The sequence below is a fragment of the Primulina tabacum genome, chromosome 14 (assembly GCF_025594145.1).
Source record: "Primulina tabacum isolate GXHZ01 chromosome 14, ASM2559414v2, whole genome shotgun sequence".
In the NCBI taxonomy this organism is placed as follows: Eukaryota; Viridiplantae; Streptophyta; class Magnoliopsida; order Lamiales; family Gesneriaceae; genus Primulina; species Primulina tabacum.
Window position 1 is genome coordinate 5,579,596 of NC_134563.1, and position 20,372 is coordinate 5,599,967.

At 34.1% G+C, this 20,372-nt stretch overlaps 1 protein-coding gene across 1 annotated transcript; it reads left to right on the forward strand.

Moving 5' to 3' along the window:
• Positions 1-16,317: 16,317 nt before the first annotated feature.
• On the forward strand, positions 16,318-19,636 carry LOC142523718 (uncharacterized). The gene is made up of 6 exons (XM_075627450.1): positions 16,318-16,944; positions 17,046-17,263; positions 17,386-17,847; positions 18,479-18,689; positions 18,824-19,214; positions 19,320-19,636. The coding sequence occupies exons 1-6, from the start codon at positions 16,318-16,320 to the stop codon at positions 19,634-19,636; spliced, it is 2,226 nt and encodes a 741-aa protein (XP_075483565.1).
• The last annotated feature ends 736 nt before the right edge of the window (positions 19,637-20,372 follow it).

A 20,372-nucleotide genomic window follows, 5' to 3' on the forward strand; every position in this document is an offset into this window, starting at 1 on the left:
TGCGTAAAATACTCAAAGGCACGCATATTTATTTCCTTCAAACATCTATCACACCATAATATGAATTTAAACATTTTTGTATGAAAAACAAGTGAAGTTCTTATTTATTTCGTTTTTACATGAACATGAATTTCTAAAGCTTCGTTTCTGTTTCAAATCATGTTTATATGTTGTATAAGGGGCTGCCATGATTAGGATATGATTAAGGATGATTTACACAAGTTTTAGAGCCATAGAAAGCAACAAAAACGGTGCACATCAGGAACTAACAAAGCTGGAACCAAAATCTGTCGGGCTGTGATCTTAGGGGCTCGACTTTTGGGTTTTGTGGCTTGGCTTGAGACCAGGGCTAGTCAGGGTCCGTGAAAGGTCAAGGGTAAGCTAGGACCCGAGTTAAGATGGCTGGGAGGAGTCCTAGGAAGCTAGGACTCCCACCCGAGGGCCAACATGGGATCGTGCAGGGTTGTGCAGGTTGGATGGCTCGGCCTGGGGGCTCAGGGCTGGGCTAGGGTGCCTCACTGGGTCCTAATTGAGTGCACATGAGGTTGGTTCAAGGGCAGGGTTGAGGGCTAGGTCCTAGGCTTGAGTTCAAGGACTCCATCTCAAGTAGGTCTCCCGGTCGAGTGCATGATCTGGTGTTGTGCTTCGGTTTCGAGCTAGGGGTCTAGTCTATTGGTTCCTTGGGTCAAGGAGGGTTCCAGGAGGGCTTGGTCAGGGTTCGGCTCGGTGTGGCTCGAGCTGGGCTCGAGAAAAAACCAAAGATGGCTCATGGGTTCAAAGCTAGGTTCGGTTAGGGTTTTTCTAGGAAAATAAATTGAAACACGGCTCACGGGGGTCGAGTCATGGTTCACGAGTGCTAAAATAATATGAAAAGTCTAAGTTTTGAATTTAAGAATTTTATTTTAAATTTTGAAATTTTTCGTGATTAAAACGCTTTCAAAACAACTAATAACGAAATAATTCAAAAGTATAGTATTTAAGCTAAATAAATTTTGGGAAATTTAGTTTAAGCTTAAATAATTATTTGGGACATATTAGAGTCAATGAAATTGAGAAAAAGTAAAAAATGTGAAATTTTACTTATAGGGGTAAAATCATAATTTTGCACCCAAAAATTGGTAAATGTCATGTCAGTGCTCTAATTGTTGTTTTATATGTTAATATGATTATTTTAAATGTTCATGGATATGTATATGTTAAAATTTTTAAAATGTTTATGAATTTTATGATTTATTATGGACATTTAAAAGACATGCTGCATGCTTGGTTTAAAAGAAAAACGTTATATCCATGTTTAAATTTTATAAAGTTATGAGAATATGAAACGTTGAAGAAAGTGAAGTAATTGAGACTAATATGAGGATATGTTGGAGATATCGTGAGGGTGACGGTCCCAGTGGGAGCCCCGACGATCGTATTTCCTTGGATACGGATATGTATACGATGATATGTTAATACGTAAGGCCAATGCTCTGTTGACCGGTGAGAGTGTTGCTGATGTCCCTGCCGCCCAGTACTGTGGTTACATGTAGATGGATCCATCGCCCAACACGTAGATGTAGATGAACACGAAAGTCATAATTAACGATCTGAATTCAACAAAAAGGAATATGTATATGTTGATGATAATACGTATATGAATATGTTGAAAATGATATGAAAAGATTTATGTTTTGAAGTTATGCATGTCATGAAAATGGTATCTTTAAGTAAAAGTATTTTTCACTGTTGCTTGTAGTTTTATACGTATTATTTGGTATAAAGAATATGATGTGTTGTGTCTTTAGACTCAGTAGGTGTGATTGATGCATGTGAGTATGATATTAATGTTGAGGGAGGCTTGGATGCCTGATTTTACTGGACTGAAGGTGCATATAACCCCAGGACCATCGCTTCTATTTTCCGCATTTAAGTTTATGATTTACATTAAAGATTTTTAAGACTATTTATTTATACTTTTTGAGTGGTTTTTGAGAGGTTTAGTATGAGCTATACTTTTCACATTTATTGCTTTTTAGGTTTGGTAAAACGGTTGACGATTTCATGTTTTGACTATTTCCTTTAATTTTCAAATACTAGTTGGATGGTTTATTTTAAAAATGGTGTCAAGGTATTTTAAAGTATATATATTTGTATATTTTCGAAATTATGGAGATAAAAGAAAAAAAATTTCTAGTACTTTTTAAGTAAAACGAATAGCAGACGTCACAGCAGTACTCAATCAACTTGAATATGTGCAAAAGGAAATACATTCAAAGTCAAATACAATAAATGAACATCCAAGGCCTACTGATCAAGTTGAGAAGCAAGTCGAACTGATGAATAAAGGCAGAAATTTTGGTATTGGATATAGATCAGAGAGTTCCTCTATCAAGCTCAACTAGTCTGTTCAAATATTCAGTCCAGCAAAATATAACTGTACGGAGGCTAAGCTCTATCGATAACTGCAACCTCTTCAGAAGTGATATAGGTGGACCAATGATGACAGAAGGGGTAAACAACATCCTGTTTCCAACCAACAGAGCATCACACACAACCCAAGCATTGCCCACACGTACTCTTGCACAACCATAGTAGAACAAAAACAGAGTGGTCGGCCAATCAGGCTGATCCAATTGTGGGTTCGTAAGGGACTAATCTCGTTTGGACCCAAATAGGATTGTGTACCAATTGATTTACTTTGTGAATACAAGATAATAAACGAGAAGGGATGAAAAATTCAATCTGATGCTTGGATTGTGGATGTTCGAGGCACATGACTGTTCAAGCCCAGCTATTTTCTGATTTAATCAACCCTGAAGGACCCAAAATTACTTCTGATGACAATGATAAGGGAAAGACCATGCGAAAGAGTAAGATTACTCATGGGAATGTGGTAGTCACTGACGTATTATTTGTTGAGAATCTGTGTTTGATTAGTATCAGTCAACTCTGTGATAATTCTTACTTGGTTGAATTTCATAACAGTAAATGTTTAATTAAGGATGCTGATAACGGAATCTTGTTAGCTAAGTTAGAAATGGTAAAACATGTAAAATTGATTGGAATAGTGATTATCTAGCCTCACCATCCTATTTTGATGTTATTAATAATGATACAAAGTTACTATGACAAAAAAGATTTAATCGCCTCAACCTTAGATCAATTAATAATATGCGTAAATTGAACCTAACTTATGGTTTAGCTAGTATTGCTTTTGTTAAAAATCGATAAACAGATCAATTCTACCTTTTAACAATAAAGGTATCAAAATTGACAAATAGATGCTTAGAACTGTTGCATATTGATTTTTCTCGGTCATATAATTATAATCAGTTTAGGATGAATGAGATATACACTCATAATTGTTGATGGGTTATAATTCTTAGTGGTGAAGATCATACCAGAACCCAACTGATTCAACTTCTTAAGCATATTCAAAATGAGAAATCAGTCTCAGTAATCAGGATTAGAAGTTATCGAGGTACTGAGTTTACTAACAAAGCTTTGGATGGGTATTTATCAAAACAAGAGATTCAATATCAGTACTGCAAGAACTCTTCAACATATTAGAGTTGTTGAATGAAGGAACATGACCTTGAAGGAAGCAACTAGGACAATGCTTGCTGATTATGATGTTTTCCAATGATTTTGGGCTATGGAATGAAAATAAGCTTAACTCATCTTATTTTCATGTTTTTTACTGTAAATATCACATTCAGAATAATGGTAAAAATCATCTATCTGAATTTGATGTCAAATCTGATATCGAAATATTTCTTGGTTACGTAGCGGTCAGCAAGTATTTTTGTGCATTTAATAAGAAAATATTAGATGTTGAAGAAACTGTTCATATTTTTTTATGAAACCGGACTGATTGATGATCAAACTAACCTACCTGATTTGAGCAATCAGATGAAAGTGATGGATTTGGTAGATGACATTGAATATGAATCAGTATTAACAATATGATTAATTAGTCACCTGAACTAGAGATCTTAGATAAGTCAGCTTGACAAAGAAATGAAGAACAAGTGAACCAGACTGCTCTAAACCAAGCTGACTTGAACCAGACTGATGATAGTCATGCCAGTGATGATCTAAATGATGAGATTCAACTAGATGAGAACCGAGATGATGGGGAGAATTTAACTGATCCTACTCCAATCTTACTAACAGTGACCTTTTTGGACCAAGTTACAAATGGAGTTAGACTCATCCACCCTCATTGGTGATTGGTAATCCTTCAACAAATCTTAGAACTAGACAACAAATGATTAATGAATTTTTGCATGCTCTTTCACAATTACAACGTAAAAAGATATATGGATCTTTCCTATATAGCAGTTGGATAGAAGCAATGAAGGATAAACTAAATCAATTTGATAAAAATCACATGTCGTACTTAGTACCCAGATCTTCTAATTAATCAGTCATAGGAACTCGGTGGCTTTATAGAAATAAATTGAATGAAGATGGACTTGTAATTAGGAATAAAACAATACTAGTTACACAAGGTTTTAGACAGGAAGAAGCCATAGATTTTTATGAGACTTTTGCACCATTAGTAAGGATAGAGACTATTAAAATTTTTCTTGCTTATGCATCTTATAAAAACTTCAAATTATTTCACATGGATGTAAAGAGTGTGTTTCTAAATGGACTACTGCAAGAAGAAATGTATGTGGAACAACATCCAGGTTTTAATCATAATACTTTACTTGATCATGTTTTTAGATTAAATAAAGCCATGTATGACTTGAAACAAGCATCTTGAGCCTGATATGACAAATTATCACAATTTTTACTTGATCACAGTTTTACAATTGGCTCTGTGAATAAAAAAAATTATTTACATTTGTTAAAATTGATATACTATGTTAGCACAGGTATATGTTGATGAAATCATTTTTGGGTCGACTAACTCAATATTATGTGAGAAATTTTTCAAGTTAATGCAGGATAAATTTGAAATGAGCAAGTTGACATTCTTTCGGGGATTACAAGTCAAACAGCTAGACTCTGGAATTTTTATAAATCAAGTCAAATATAATAAAGAGTTGTGAATAGGGTCACTATTATGATTAACTACTCGCCGACATGATATTATGTTTGCATTATGTATATATGCTCGCTTTCAATTTGATCCTAAACAATCACACTATCTAGCTGCTAAGAGCATTTTGAAATATCTTTCAATTTCAAATTTTAGTTTGATATTCATATGCAGATTATGCAGGATGCGATTGGACATGAAGAGTATTAGTGGGAAATGTCAGTTCCTTGGATGCAGCACGTAATATCTAGTCACGTGAAGTTGTGTGCAACTGTTATGGATTCAACAACAACTCAAAGAATACGAGATTGATGCATCCGAATCACCAATATTTTGTGACAACACAAATGCAATGACAATTACTTACAATCCAGTTCTGCACCCTTGGACCAAGCATAGCGACATTCCTCATCATGTTAACCGAGATTATCAGTTGGAAAGGAAAATTAAATTGGAATATGTCTCCCCTAAACAACAGACATCTGACATATTTACCAAACCTTTCACCGAGACTAAGTTTTCTTGTTTTATAAACATTTTAGGCCTTATTGATTTATCTTAGAATGTGTGTTCTAAGAGGAAACTTGTAAGGCCCATGGGCCTAATCTTTTTGGGTCCTGCAATCACAGTCCTCATGATAGCTCATAAAACCTTACTCACATAACTCTTCACACCTATATGTAGAGTACATGCTTTACAATAAAATGCACCTTTTTTATTGTGGATGTTTACGTAAACTTTACACGTAAATATAACGTTGAAAAAAAATAAAACTGAAAAAAAAAGGTAGTAGACTAGTACAAAATTTAATAGCATAAGAAAGCAAACTTGAAAAAAAAAAACCAAATTTAAAAGACTAAAGTTTTAATTTTTCTTGACACAGAGGAGAGTACTTTTACAAAATTTTCCTTCGCAAATTTTTACAATCACACGCCCTTGTCCTTTCTGCCCTTTGCTTCACGATATGACAATTATTAAATTCATTGATAATTTTGTCGAACGACGAAGGAAAAAAAAAGAGAACAAAAGGTGCCGCAACTTCTTGTGCAGAAATTCTTGGAAAAGGTTTAATATGATGTTATACGAGATTGATCGAGTGCTTCTTTAAAATATTTCTTAAGAATATTTTTTGTCGTCAACTCCTATAAAAAAAATTTGTCGGAGTAAATTAAAAAAGTCCGAGGTGAAAATAATATTCCCCGATGTAAAAAAAAGAGAGGTAAAAGTGAGTTGTCCTGCACTGCTGCACTAACATTGAAATTCGATTTGGAAATCTAATGTACTGATTCTGAAGAGATGCATTGATTTTGTTAAAGGCTGCAATAAATTAATTTATTTGCTTTGACAAATGAAATCTACAAAACGTAGGCTTTTTAAATAATACAGTAATTAAAGTCTCCATTCGTATCTTAGTGAGAAATAATTTGGAATATTGACATTAATAATTATATTAACCTTTTTTTAACAATATCAACCCTTTTGAAGGTTCTTTTCTTTTGATTATTTTAACTTGGCACAAGGTCTAACATAATGGTACAATAAACAGCAACGATCTGGAATCAAATTTGTCGCAATATCATCTCCATTTTTGACGAAAAAAATTAATGCCCTGAGAAAACTTGAGGTGTTTCGTTTGACAGGAGGGAAAATATTCCCGAGGATCTTATGTATTTTTTAAGGTGATAGTGCTGTCACAAAGAAGAAAAGTTTCAACCAAAAAGTTGCTCTTTTGTGATGTGCTCTGTAAATATATATGTTTCTTTGTATTTCATGAATAAATAACTGTATATTGATAGGTGTTAAAAGAGGTAACAGACAAGTAATTTACACCTTAATGAAATCACTAACTCGGTGTTATAAAACATTGATTTGGGAATTTAAAATGCCAATTAAACGTGTTGGCTCAGTGGCTTAGACTTGCAAGAAAAGCTTGGTGTGATCAACAGATTTGAAGTGAAAGGGCCCGATTGGAAACTTGGAACAATCCATTAGAGTCCTGGCAGTTGGAGTTGTTTGGGCTGAAGTTAGAAATCTAAGAAAAAATGGCACATATCAAAAAGATGAATAAACGTGTAGAAAATTACGACGGTCATAAGCTTGCATTTTTATAAACGGTGTATGTGCCGGCTCAATTTTAGAATCCGCATACGCGTCTTCTTTTGACTCTCGAGATCCCGATCAACTCATTGATGGTATGAGAAATACCTATATATATCAGTGATTGAGGTCCCTAAACACATACATCATAAAAACAAAATTACACCATCTACGGAGAGAGTTGGAATGCTTAAAATACCTTAATCGGAGGAAAATAAAAAAATTACAAATTATATGATGGCCGGAGGTAATACTCGATATGCTTCTTCATATTGTTTATCATGTTCATAGATATGTAGAAACATGATTTTGTTGAAAAAAACTCTAATATTTGGTATCAGAGCCGTGACATATCTGTATTGAAAATATTTTGTTCATTTTCTGAAAATCGGATATCATGAACTTTTGGAAGAATTATTTATGGAAGCTTTGCATAAGAAACTTGAAGTTTCAAGTTCGAACATAATAAAATTAAGAAATTTACTTGGGAATTTCTTCTGAATATAACTAGTTGGTAGGAGAACTTTGTTCTCGTTTGCACTTTGAAGTTCTTGCTTGAAGTTTTGAAAATTAAATAAAGTTTCTAAATTTGAAAATGAAACGAGCAAATTTCTAGAGAAAAATATTCAGAAGTTGAAGAAGAAGGCTTGTAAATTTGGAAGATGACTTGAAAGCATTGTATTCTATAATTCTAATGTAATCATGTGTGATGTGTTGAATTGTCAAAGTTGAATACTCATTCTAAAGTTGAATACTCATTCAATTGAAGTATTGAATAATTCTAATGCAATCAAGTATGATGTGTTGAATTGTTAAAGTTGAAGACCCACACAATTGAAGACAAGTAAATAAATTCAATTTTTTATTCTTTTAAAATTTAAAAATAATAATTAATTAATGTGTTAATAAATTATATATATAAGTCAGTATACATATAAAATTTAGTTAAATAATTTATACACATTAAAAATAGTTCTAAAGTTTCTGTATAATTTATATTTTTTGTACGTGTAATTTATTGTTTATGTATATACATATATTATGTGGAATAATATTAATACACAGAAATTAAAATCATAAATATTGTATATTCTTTTAATATGAGATTTCATAACATTAAAAGAATATACAATATTTCAGTACATTAAAATTCACATTATGTTAATATTAAATTCTATAAAGTTGTTTATAATTTTAAATGAACATATCAAGTAAAATGTGGATGTAAAATAGTTTAATGAAAATTTTTGATTTATAAGATTCACATAAAAATAAATAATTAGGTTAAATAATAATTATAAGGTAAAATAAGAAAACATAATCTGGTAAAGTTCTTCATAGATCGATTTAAACTATCTTGAATTGACATTGGTCTCCCTGAGAAACGTTATTATGTCTAAGAGTTACGTATTTAAAGGGTTTTAACACTACCTATCTTTCCTGATAGTACTATTGGAAAATGTTGATTGTGTAACTACATAATTTTTATATAAAGCATTAAATACAACCAAAAATTTGTTCAGTGAACCGTATAATTTTAAATAACTGAGGAATAACAACAACATCTTTGATTATGAAAAATTATGCATTATGTGAATTTAGATCACCTAATGGATATTAATTGTAATTAATTATATAAACATAATAAATTTTATTCTATAGGGATTTTTGTTATAAATATATAACTAATTAGGTTAAATTATCAAATTATATCTTTTAATTTACCCATAAGAGTTAAAGAAAATATAATTTGATAGTTTTATCATAAAGTTACAGAAAAATATTATTGAATTATAACTTTAGCTCACATGCAAGTTGTAATGCCCGAGATTTATAGTGTTGTTAATCTGAAATGATTCATTGATGAATTGATGTGATTATAGACAGAACGGATCAGACCGGGGAAGCCGGAAAGAAGTTTGAATGATGTGCGAGGAAAAGACCTCGCGCATATGCGCGACCCTGCCGGGCGCATATGCGCGAGGCAGGCAGAGCTCCTCGTGCATATGCGCGACATGGATTCGCGCAGGTGCGCGAGGGTACCCGAGAGTTGTGAAGAATGGTAAAGGACCTCGCGCATATGCGCGAGACGTGTTGGGCAAAAAATGAAGCCACTTGCCCCTTATCATGCATTGATATATATAAGCAACGTTATTCCTTCAGAATTCAGAAAGGAAAAGAGGAAAACGAGAAAAGGGTCAGCAGAATTGTGTGAAAAATCCTTACGCCTTTATATTTCGATCCGTCCGTCTGATTTTTGATCCAACTTCAGTACTGTGTTCCTATCGACGCAGGCTACAACTGGACGTAAGTTTTGATATGATTTGAAATTATGAAACTGTCAGGATCGGATATGATTCATATATGGTGTTCTCGACATGCTAGACATCATATAATCGGAATCGGATTGAAGAACCGATACCGTATGAAATTGTTATTATTTTTAGAGTTGATTTGATTGAGATTGATATTAGATTTGTGTTGTATCGATTATGAGTTGTGATAATTGATATCTGTTGATATTGTATTGACGAAGATATTTAGATTGTTCCGTTATGCCAGTTGATTTTGAGTTAGATTCAGATTGATCAGATTCGGTATTGATTTGAGCAGTATATTGATATTGTACTTCTTGATATTGTCATTGCCAGATTGAGTATTGACAGACTTCGAATTCCAGACTTGAACGTTGTCAGAACTGCAACTAAAGAAAGGTATAAGTCAATGTGGTACCGGGAGAACGACTCGAGTATGATATACTTGAGTTTCCCTAAATCACATACTTATTGTTATTGTGTGCAATGATTTTAATTGATATGCTTGTTCTATTGATTTATAGAAAGCATGTATTAGACGAGTATTAGACTAATGATCTTGTGACATAGGTGTCAGATAGTGATGAAATCGTCACTGGCACATTGCACATTGTCACATGATAGTGATTTGGCGAAAATGCCAAAGTCTGTGACGGATAGGTTAAGACACCGGATGTTTGGTTATATCGATGTTGAATAGAATTAGAGTTTCTTCTATTACTGATATTCGATATGGAATACCAACGTCTGGAAACCGGGATCCCTAGACTAGGATTGAGTCTAGTCTGAGACGTGGAGTCACGAGTCTGATTGACAATTTTATATTGGTTATGTTTCAGATTTTGATACATGTTACTGATATCTGTTACATGTTTTTACATTGTTTATATGATTGCACGTTTCGTTGATTTATACTGGGATATATTTCTCACCGGAGTTATCCGGCTGTTGTCGTGTTTGTATGTGTGCATGGCAACAGGTGGGTCAGGATCGGGGTCGAGGAGATGAAGAGAGATCGTGATTAGAGTGGAGACTACGGACCATGATTAGAGATAGGATTTGGACACTTGATATTTAGTTGTTAAACCTTAGTTTGAATGATTGTATATAGTACAAAACTTGTACTTTAATACTGACATGTATATTAGAATGTATTCCATTACGTTTCGCATTTAATACTGTATTTTTTTAAAAAAAATTTAGACCCTATTTATTATAATCGATTAAATTGTTCCAATGATGATTAAGAACATGAATAGCGTCCGGGTCCCCACACAAGTTTTATGACGCTAGATTTTTGTGACATGATTTACATTGGTAAAACGTAATATTTACCTCAAATTTTAAAGTTATAAGCATATTATATTTTTATGCAGTTATGCAACCTACGAATTTTTCTGATATGAAATGTGACATTCTCGAACTAAAGTGCGATAACTATAAAATATGGAAAGAAATAATTCTTCTTCAGCTGGGGTGAATGGATTTTGATTATGCTATATGGAAAAACGAACCATATGCCATTACTGAAAACAGAATTCTAGACGATGTTGATTTTTATGAAAAATGATAGCGATCTAATCGACTTTGTGTGCTGTTCATAAAAATCAAAATCTATGCTGTTATATGTCGTTCCGTCAAACAACATAGTAATGTTACAAAATTATTGAAAGTTACTGATGAGCAATTTCTTCAAATAAGGCACTTGCCATCATCTTAATTATGAAATTATTTTCGTTAAGACTCATCAACGTGAGAGGTGTGCAAGCACATCACGAAGATGCGGGACTTAGCGGCTCGATTGAAAACACTTGAATTGGAAATGTATGAAACTTTTCTTGTGCACTATATTTTATGCACTCTTCCATAACAACGTGGATCATTCTCGATATACAAATGGTTGCAGATTCGATCAAGATATATGTGTTGAAGGGAACGTACTGTACGATAACCATGACTTAAGGTTTTTGTAGGCGCTGTTAATGATATCTAAGGGATGATGGGACGATGCTACTAGATGATCTTAACATGATCCGATGTGTGCAATCAAACTTGAGTTCTGACGTTCTTGATCAAGGGATTGATGAAAAGAATGAGGCTGATTATTATAAGCCCGAATAGAAATAAAAATTATCCTGAATCACATTAAGTTGTGAGCCCACGATTAGCTATATCCTTGAATCATTGATGGTCATATATGTCACTCCTCGAAACCGAGACGCGTCATCGGCATTGTTTAAAAATTTAAAATCATATAACAATAAGCCACGTAGTGCATGAAATAGCCAAAAGCCAGTCTTTTACAGTGCATAACACAATTGCGAAAGCCATAACATAAATGAAATAAAACTAAAACCGATGATTGAACTTCATGTCTCGAACTTGATCACCAACTCCAAAACAAGTGTTGTTCATCCTCTTCCAATTGATCTTCGCCCTTATCTAGGAAGGCAAGTAATGGGATGATCGTTTTGGGAAACACTCAGCATGTGAGAGCCAACCGCACACGAGAATGTCGAAATATACATTTAATATGAGTTAAAAGGTGAAATATTGCAGAACATATCGCAACATGAATCAAGACATGAGACAAACAGAATTCGAAACAAGGCATCAAAACATATCAAAACAAGGCAATGTTATTCATATCTTTATCCATGGTATAATAATCAGTCCCTAATTGTTATTCTTCTAAGTGGGCGAGACCATAAATCAGTTATTGTAATCCACTACATCAGGTCCTTATCTTATCATGTCTTTGAAATTTTCTTACCATTTTTACTTCGAATCATAACAGTGTGTTTTCAAAACATCACTAGCATAACAGAGAAATCATGCAGAACAAAAAATGTACAAATCAAATGACATGAAACGAGTAGTGTACGATTGGGTTTTCAAAAACAGGAACGTCATTATTTTAAAATACATATATAAGCCCACTTACATGAAAAAGTGCTTCAAAAATCTTGGAATGAACAAGCCGGAGTTTGACACCAAAAAACCAGTCACTTTGCAAAAATGTTTTTGCCTAATTGGACCGTTGGATCGATCTGAATTTTGGATATGTTGCTCAAAACACGTGTAGGTATATTATGAACGGTGAAATCGGATTTGGACGTCTAAAACAATGAGAAAAATTTTCTGAAATTAGACAGAATTTTTGGTACTAAAAATTGCAACTTTTAGAGAGGACTTTTGGTGTTGTTTGGTGTGATTTCACTCATCCATTTGTCAATATTTGTAGGCCAATATATTCAGCTGAAAAGTATGTCATTTACAGGCCATTAACGACAATTTAAACTCCATAATAGCACCTTAATGTGGCTGTTACAAGTCTCATATAATTCAGCTGAATGTGTCTTCCTCTTGCCCCTTCAAATTTCGAAAATATGGCTTGAATTGGTTGTGAAATTGTCAAAAGAATGTGGTCAACACCACCATTAAAATGATGATAAATGAATATAATTATGATTGTTTGCACAAGGTATCCATTTCTAATTCTTGTCTTGATGCATGGGTGTACACATTTTTCATATAAAGGTTACCATGAATGCATGTAATCAATCCCATGAAATAATTCCTATTCAATTCTAAACTGAAATCAACTTGTACTTTGTCTCTCGGTATAGTAAAATTTTGGATCTTTACAATATAAGTATTGGATTTTGTGTCCCGTTGAGATAGTCAAGTTCAAAGAGTTGAATTTGACGACTGTACTTTGATGGACATCAAACATATTGCTTATAAAAGAATTTATAAGTTGATTCCGTACGATGAAAATTGTGGAAGTTAGCTTAATTGCTAATTAAGTGAAGATAATGGAATTGCATGTTTACAAAACTGGCAACTGCCAAAAATAGATCAATGAAAAATTGTCCTTCGAAATTTTCATTATTCATTATATGAATGGGGTTTGTACCATCGACACATATACATTATCTGATCGTCGATCGATGTTAAAATGAATTCACAATTATTTATTTAGTAAATTTAGAATATATTAATTAAATAATATTATTATTACCGATGACTACTATATACCAGTATATACAAGATTCTCATGGAATATTCTAAAGGAATGTATAAATGATCAATTAATGAATATTTAATTAAGAAATTGAATATGATTATCTAATTTTATATATGTATATATGTGTGTCTATTATCAATAGTTGACTTTGAATGATATTTTCAAAAAAATAAAATAATACATGAGAATTTTAAATGATGGAATTATAGCATCATGATTCAAGTAAGATTCCTGATTTTATCATGAATTAAAACTTATAAATATTTCATTAAGTGTTATATAAAAAAAACATAACTTTTGCACGAATTTTGGTTCACAAAATTTTCTCTCTCCCCTTAATATTTCTGGCCACCCCATATTACGGAAAAAAAATTTTGGCCACCCACCGCCGCACCTGCCGTCCTGACGCCGCCGCAACTCCGCCGATTTTCTAAAACTCTAGCGATCAAATCTCGTTGCAAACTTCAATTAGATCTCTAGTACGATTTGTACGAGAAACAAAGTTTTTGATCGTGGATTTGATTTGACGATCGAAGAAAGTGAAAAATCCATACGTATGAATTTACAAGAAGAATTATTACCGCTTAAAAACCGAAATAGTTGGAGCCGATGTTAAATATGCAAAGATAAATCGTATCTAAATACTTTATGAATAATTTAAATCATACGACGCCCAAAGAACGTTTTGAATGTCAAAACTAAAATTTTAAACTTTCGCTTCGTCTTGAGTGCGAGAAAATGATACTCCAACAATATGTGCTACACGTTCTTTTTCCAGGTCTGTCCACTGAAGGAAGGACTGCATCGAACACTTCTTTTACATTGTTGCTCTCTGAATAACATTTCTTTTTCATAGGCCACAAATGACTTAACAAGTGTTCCAATAAGCGTATAAACACGGTTTCCTTCCGGTCGTTGTTTATGTCACTCCAGAGATTTACGATGTTTCGATATGACCGTAGAGTCACGGAGATTTATATGGAAAAATAGTAGTCACCATTTCTTGTTCAGGATTGTGTAGAAACTGCAGAGTTCTATGAGAAATACTTAAATTTGCACGCATTGCGATGTTCTGGTTTCCTGCCTGCTTATGTTAAGTTGGGCTTTTACATGTTTTAGGTTTGGAGTCCAATTTTTAATCAAATTGGCTTTTACATGTTTATGTGGTCCAATTTTAAAAAAAGTGGGGCTGTGAACTGTACAAAATACGTGTAATTCAAGTCTGTCATTGTTGAAAAGCCCAAATCTTCACTCGTCCAGCATCATAAGGTTATGTATGATAACTTTTGAAATAATGAAATTGCGTTCTGAAACTTAAAATTCTCTCTAAGTAGTGAACCTTTTGAACTAGTTCATGCGCAGCATAATTTGCTTCACGGGGACAATGCTGAGTACAACTTCCAGATGTGCTCGCCCTGCTGTTTTAATGGAAGAGACAATGGGAGCATCCATTGCAAAAGGCGACGGCTGGTGAATAACATCAGTAGTAGACATAGCATCTGTTTCTAAAAGAGTTTTTGTACCAAATCTCTTGAAATATCGAAAATATACACTTCTCTCATGTCAAAATTAAATATACATCTTAGACCTTAACTTTTTATAAATTTTACACTGAAGGAAAATATAATTTCCATATTAAATTGATTTCCTTATATTATCTTTTCTTTGTTGATTTGATTCAGTATAATATTTAATTATGGTTTTGTCTTTCTAGATAATTATGTTAAGATTTTATTGTGATATAATATCTACCTTAAATTTAATTTCAGTTCTTGATAAGATTATGTGGAATATTGAGTTTGCCTTTTCTAGATATTATATTTATGATAAAGATCTTGAAGATATGATATTATTGATTTAACTCTTGATTTCTTTAATTTTTAGATTTTCTTGTGAGATGCAGTGAATTATAAATATAAGAGATGGAGATTCAAAAGAAGAGAGACGAAGAGAAATTCAGAGAGTTTTAGTGGTGGAGTTTTTTGTGGAGTATTTTTCGTGGGCGACTTCTTCAATTTATTGCTATCGTGTTTTTCACTCTTTGCTTGAAAGTTTTCGTGGTTGCATATCGTGTGCACTTTTGCACGTCGTGAATTTAAGAGAAAACCTTATTCAAGAGACGTGCTATGTTTTGAAGAGTAGTGATAGGGTGTTGCCGTGAATGTTGAGAACATCTGCGGACAACATCTGTGAAGAAGTTGGCCGAAAACTATTTCTCGTGGATCTTCTTTTAGCAAGACGTTTTGCTTTCTTGTTTTAGTTTTATTCTGGTTATTTGTTTTAAAAAGCATTTGTTTTCTCAACTTGTTGAGGAAATTGATTTTAGTGAGAATCACTAGTGATAGGTTTTTGTAAACGATTAAGTTTTCTAGTGATTAATTTTTGCCCTGAGGCACCGCACAAGTATTTATACTTGTGCAAATTTAATCATGTACATCTATTTATTTAAAGTCAATTTGTGTTACAAAATATAATATTCCGCTGCATGTTGTCCGAGATGTTGTAACATCTGGCACAACACTTAATTCTGATAAAACACAAATTTACTATTTTACATCCTATTCTGATATTTTTATTATTTGTGGTATCTGTCGAACAAAATAAGTTCTTTCAAGTGGTATCAGAGCATACTCTTGATATACTAAGTGCTGATTCTGGTTTTTGTTTTGTTTGACAGAAAATAAATCAAATGGACACCTCACTTGCAAGCGCAAGCACTTCGACCACCAGTCCTAGATGGTACCAATTACAGCCTATGGAAGGTCAAAATCAGATACTACATAAAATCCATAGATGAACGGGCATGGCAGCGTGTCATCAATGGATGGACTTCACCAAGCATGACAGACCGAGATGGTGACAGCTTGCCAAAACCTGAAACTGACTGGACTACTGATGAAGTGCAAAGTTCGAACTACAATTCAAAGGCCTTAAATGCTATCTTTACGTCTGTTGACGTGAATATGTTCAGTTTGATCACAAACTGTACTTCTGCTAAAAGTGCATGGGATATCCTCCAAAGACACTGTGAAGGTTCTGAAAGTGTGCGACGAACCAGATTAAGGATGCTCACTTCCAAATTTGAGATGATGAGGATGGAAGAATCTGAAAACATACTAGACTATGATCGACGCCTACGGGAAATGGCTAATGAGACGTTCAGCCTTGGAGACCCTATCTCCAATGAACGTTTGGTTAGCAAAGTTCTTCGCTCCCTGCCCGAAAGATTCAACATAAAAATCTGCGCAATAGATGAGGCTAAGGACACTTCTCAAATGCCTTTGGAAGATCTTATTAGTTCACTTCGTACCTTCGAAATGAACTTGGACATGCAAAAGAAGGAACAAGGAGAAGACAATTGCTACAAGCCTCGAATGACTCATACAATGAATTCATTCAAATTTCCCAAAAAGTCAATAATTCTGATCTTTGCGAAGACTCTATCTCCTTTATCACAAAGAAATTCGGTGATTACTTGAAAAGAATCCGAGACAAGAAGAAGGATGCAAAACCATCGAAATTTCCAAGTCTTCCACCTCTTGAAAGGCCACAAAGGTTTCCTGCCTAGCAACAATTTCAACCATGGAATGATGGCAAGGGACAATCTAATGCAAGGAAGTATGATTCGGTGCAGTGTAGAGAGTGCCAAGGTTTCGGTCACTATGCCAATGAATGTGCCAACATATTACGCAAGAACAAAGGCTACAATGTTTCCTTAAGCGATGAAGAATCTGATGAGGAGGAGAAATCCAATGATGAAGATAACCACACCTCCTTGAATGCACTGTTGACAGAAAGACACTGCCTGCAGGTGAATCCTTTAAGTGTTGCCCTAGGTCTTGCCAAACCTGGCCGCAACATCTGCGAAAAATCAATCTGTCTGAAATCTACAGCTTCTGAAATTCAAGTGGAGATGATGAATTAGAAGATGATGAAGAAATCACTCTTGAGAGTGTTCAAAAACTTTATGAAGAGCTATTTGAAGATTGGACCAAAAGAAACAAGCTAAATTCAACTCTTACGAAGGAGAACGTCGATCTAAAAGCCGTGGTTGCCAAACTTGAAGTAATTTTGAGCAAAAAAGACTTAGAACTTGGCAAGACCAAAGAAGAGCTTCACAAGGCAACAGAAACTTTGTCCAAATTCAATTCAAGCACATCCAAGCTTGAATCCATACTTTTGATGGGAAGAGATGACAAGAAAGGCTTAGGCTTCAAAGACAGTGTGTTTGAAATAGGTGAATCTTCCAAGTCTACTGTTTTTGTGAAAGGAAAAGCTGATACATCTCCACAACCACAATCCAAGTCACCAATCAAAAGCTCTCAATCAAAAAGACAACCTGCTGCACCCATTCCTAAGAAGAAACACAGGTATGTATACCATTACTGTTTTAAGCCTGGTCATATCAGGCCCTACTGTTTTAAACTCAGGAATGACTGCTGGAATCGAAAGACTAATCGGATGTTGCCCCGAATGTTGTCCAACATTTCCCGCAACTATCTCCAACCATCGACCTACAGTAAGACAAATTTGGGTACCAAAGGTAAAAACTCACTGTAATATTGTCTATACCTCTTTAAAAACTAACACTGCAGGTCATTGGTACTTTGATAGTGGAAGCTCTCGCCATATGACAAGATTACGAGAATATCTCATTGATTATGTTGATCAAAAAGGTGGTACAGTAAACTATGGAGGGGGAGCTAAAGAAAGGATTGTTGGAAAGGGAACATTAAATGTTGAAGGACTACCAAAGCTCCACAATGTGCTTCATGTTGAAGGATTAAATTTGAATTTGATAAGCATAAGCAACTGTGTGATGATAATTTGCATGTCGAGTTTGATAAACATACGTGTGAAGTGTTTGACTGAAACTAACTTGTGCATTATGACATGTACAAAGTCTTCGGACAATTGCTACAAAATAGGTGAAGAACTTTCATGCAAACATGCAGAAGTTAGTGAACTCGACCTATGGCATCAAAAATTTGTACATGCTAGTTTCAAAACCCTGAAGAATTTGAGTAAGTACGATGTCGTACGAGGTATGCCTAACCTATCATCTAGTACACCATATGTTTGTGGAGACTGTCAAAATGGTAAGCAAACTCGCGTGTCACATCACATGTTGCCCTACTTTGGGACAACTACTTTGCCTCGAATTGCTACATATGGATCTTATGGGTCCTGTGGAAGTGGAAAGGTTTTGGAGGTAAGAAGTATGCATTTGTTTGTGTTGATGATTTCTCACGGTTTTCATGGATAAGTTTCATTACGAAGAAATCAGACACTTTCAATGTGTTTAAAAAGTTGGTCACAAGGATTACAAACTTTCATAATTTGAAGGTGAGAAGGATAATGACTGACCATGGTAAGGAATTTGAAAACTCCTCATTCTCATCTTTTTGTGACAATAAAGGTATTTCACATGAATTTTCTGCTCCAAAGAAACCACAACAAAATGGGATAGCCGAACGTAAGAATAGAACACTTCAAGAAATGGCAAGGGTGATGCTGACTTCAAAGTGCATTTCAAAGCGTTTTTGGGCAGAAGCCCTTAACACCGCATGTCATATTTCAAATAGGGCGTATTTGAGAAGTGGTTCGACTATGACATCGCATGAGATAATTATGGGAAAGAAGTCTAACCTTAAATATTTTCATGTTTTTGGTTGTGTGTGCTATGTTTTGAATGACATGGATCAACTTGCAAAATTTGATTCAAAGAGTGATAAGTGTTTGTTTTTGGGATACGCAACTAATAATCGAGCTTACCGCATGTTTAATTTACAAACAAGGACTATTATGGAATTAATTAATGTTGTTTTTTATGATTGTGCAGATCTCAAGAAGGATGACGTTGATGATCTTCTGGAAAACCCGATCATACTGGAAAATGCAGGTGTTGCCCCAGATGTTGCTACACCTAGCACAACACGTGACACTGAAGTCACTGAAGCTGAGGACGAAACGAATAACGATGATGACGCAGTAAATGATGGGCAGAATATTCCAAGTAAAATTCAGAAAAATCATCCATCATCTCAAATAATTGGAAGTATGCATGAAGGTGTCCAAACTCGAAAGAAAGAAAAAGTGGATTACCGAAAGATGGCTGGACTTATTTGCATGAGCTCCTTATACTCACAGATTGAGTGAATATCTACTGGAAATTGGCTTCAAACGAGGTGAGGTAGACAAAACTCTTTTTATTCAGAAATCTGAAGGTGAGATTCTTATTTGTCAAGTCTATGTTGATAATATAATCTTTGGTTCCTCATCTCAAAAGTATGCTGATAATTTTGTTGAGTGCATGTCATCTACATTTGAAATGAGCATGGTTGGTGAATTAAGTTTCTTTTTTGGATTTACAAATAAAACAAATGCATGATGACATCTTTTTGTGTCACTTTCAACTGCTGAATCCGAATATGTGGCAGCAGGAAGTGGTTGCGCACTCATTTTTTGTGGATGAATCAAATGATAGATGACTATGGACTTAAAAGTGAAACTTTAGTTGTGTACTGTGATAATTCTAGTGCAATCAATATTTCAAAAATTCCAGTACAACAATCTCGAACAAAACACATTGACATTAGACATCACATTATTCGAAATTTAGTAGAAATAGGATTGATTCGGATTGAATTTGTTGGTACAAATAACCAATTGACTGGCATATTCACAAAAGCATTAGATTTAGAGAGATTCTCCAACCTTAGGAAATCTCTCAGCATGTGTTCTGCCTGATCATTCATAGATGTTGTCCCAGATGTTACAACATCTCGGACAACACCTAACATGCATATGCATTTTTAGGATTTTGGCATTCTGCATTACATTCATACTGTTATATGATGTGTTATCACAATGATGTACAATCTTCTGGTGCACT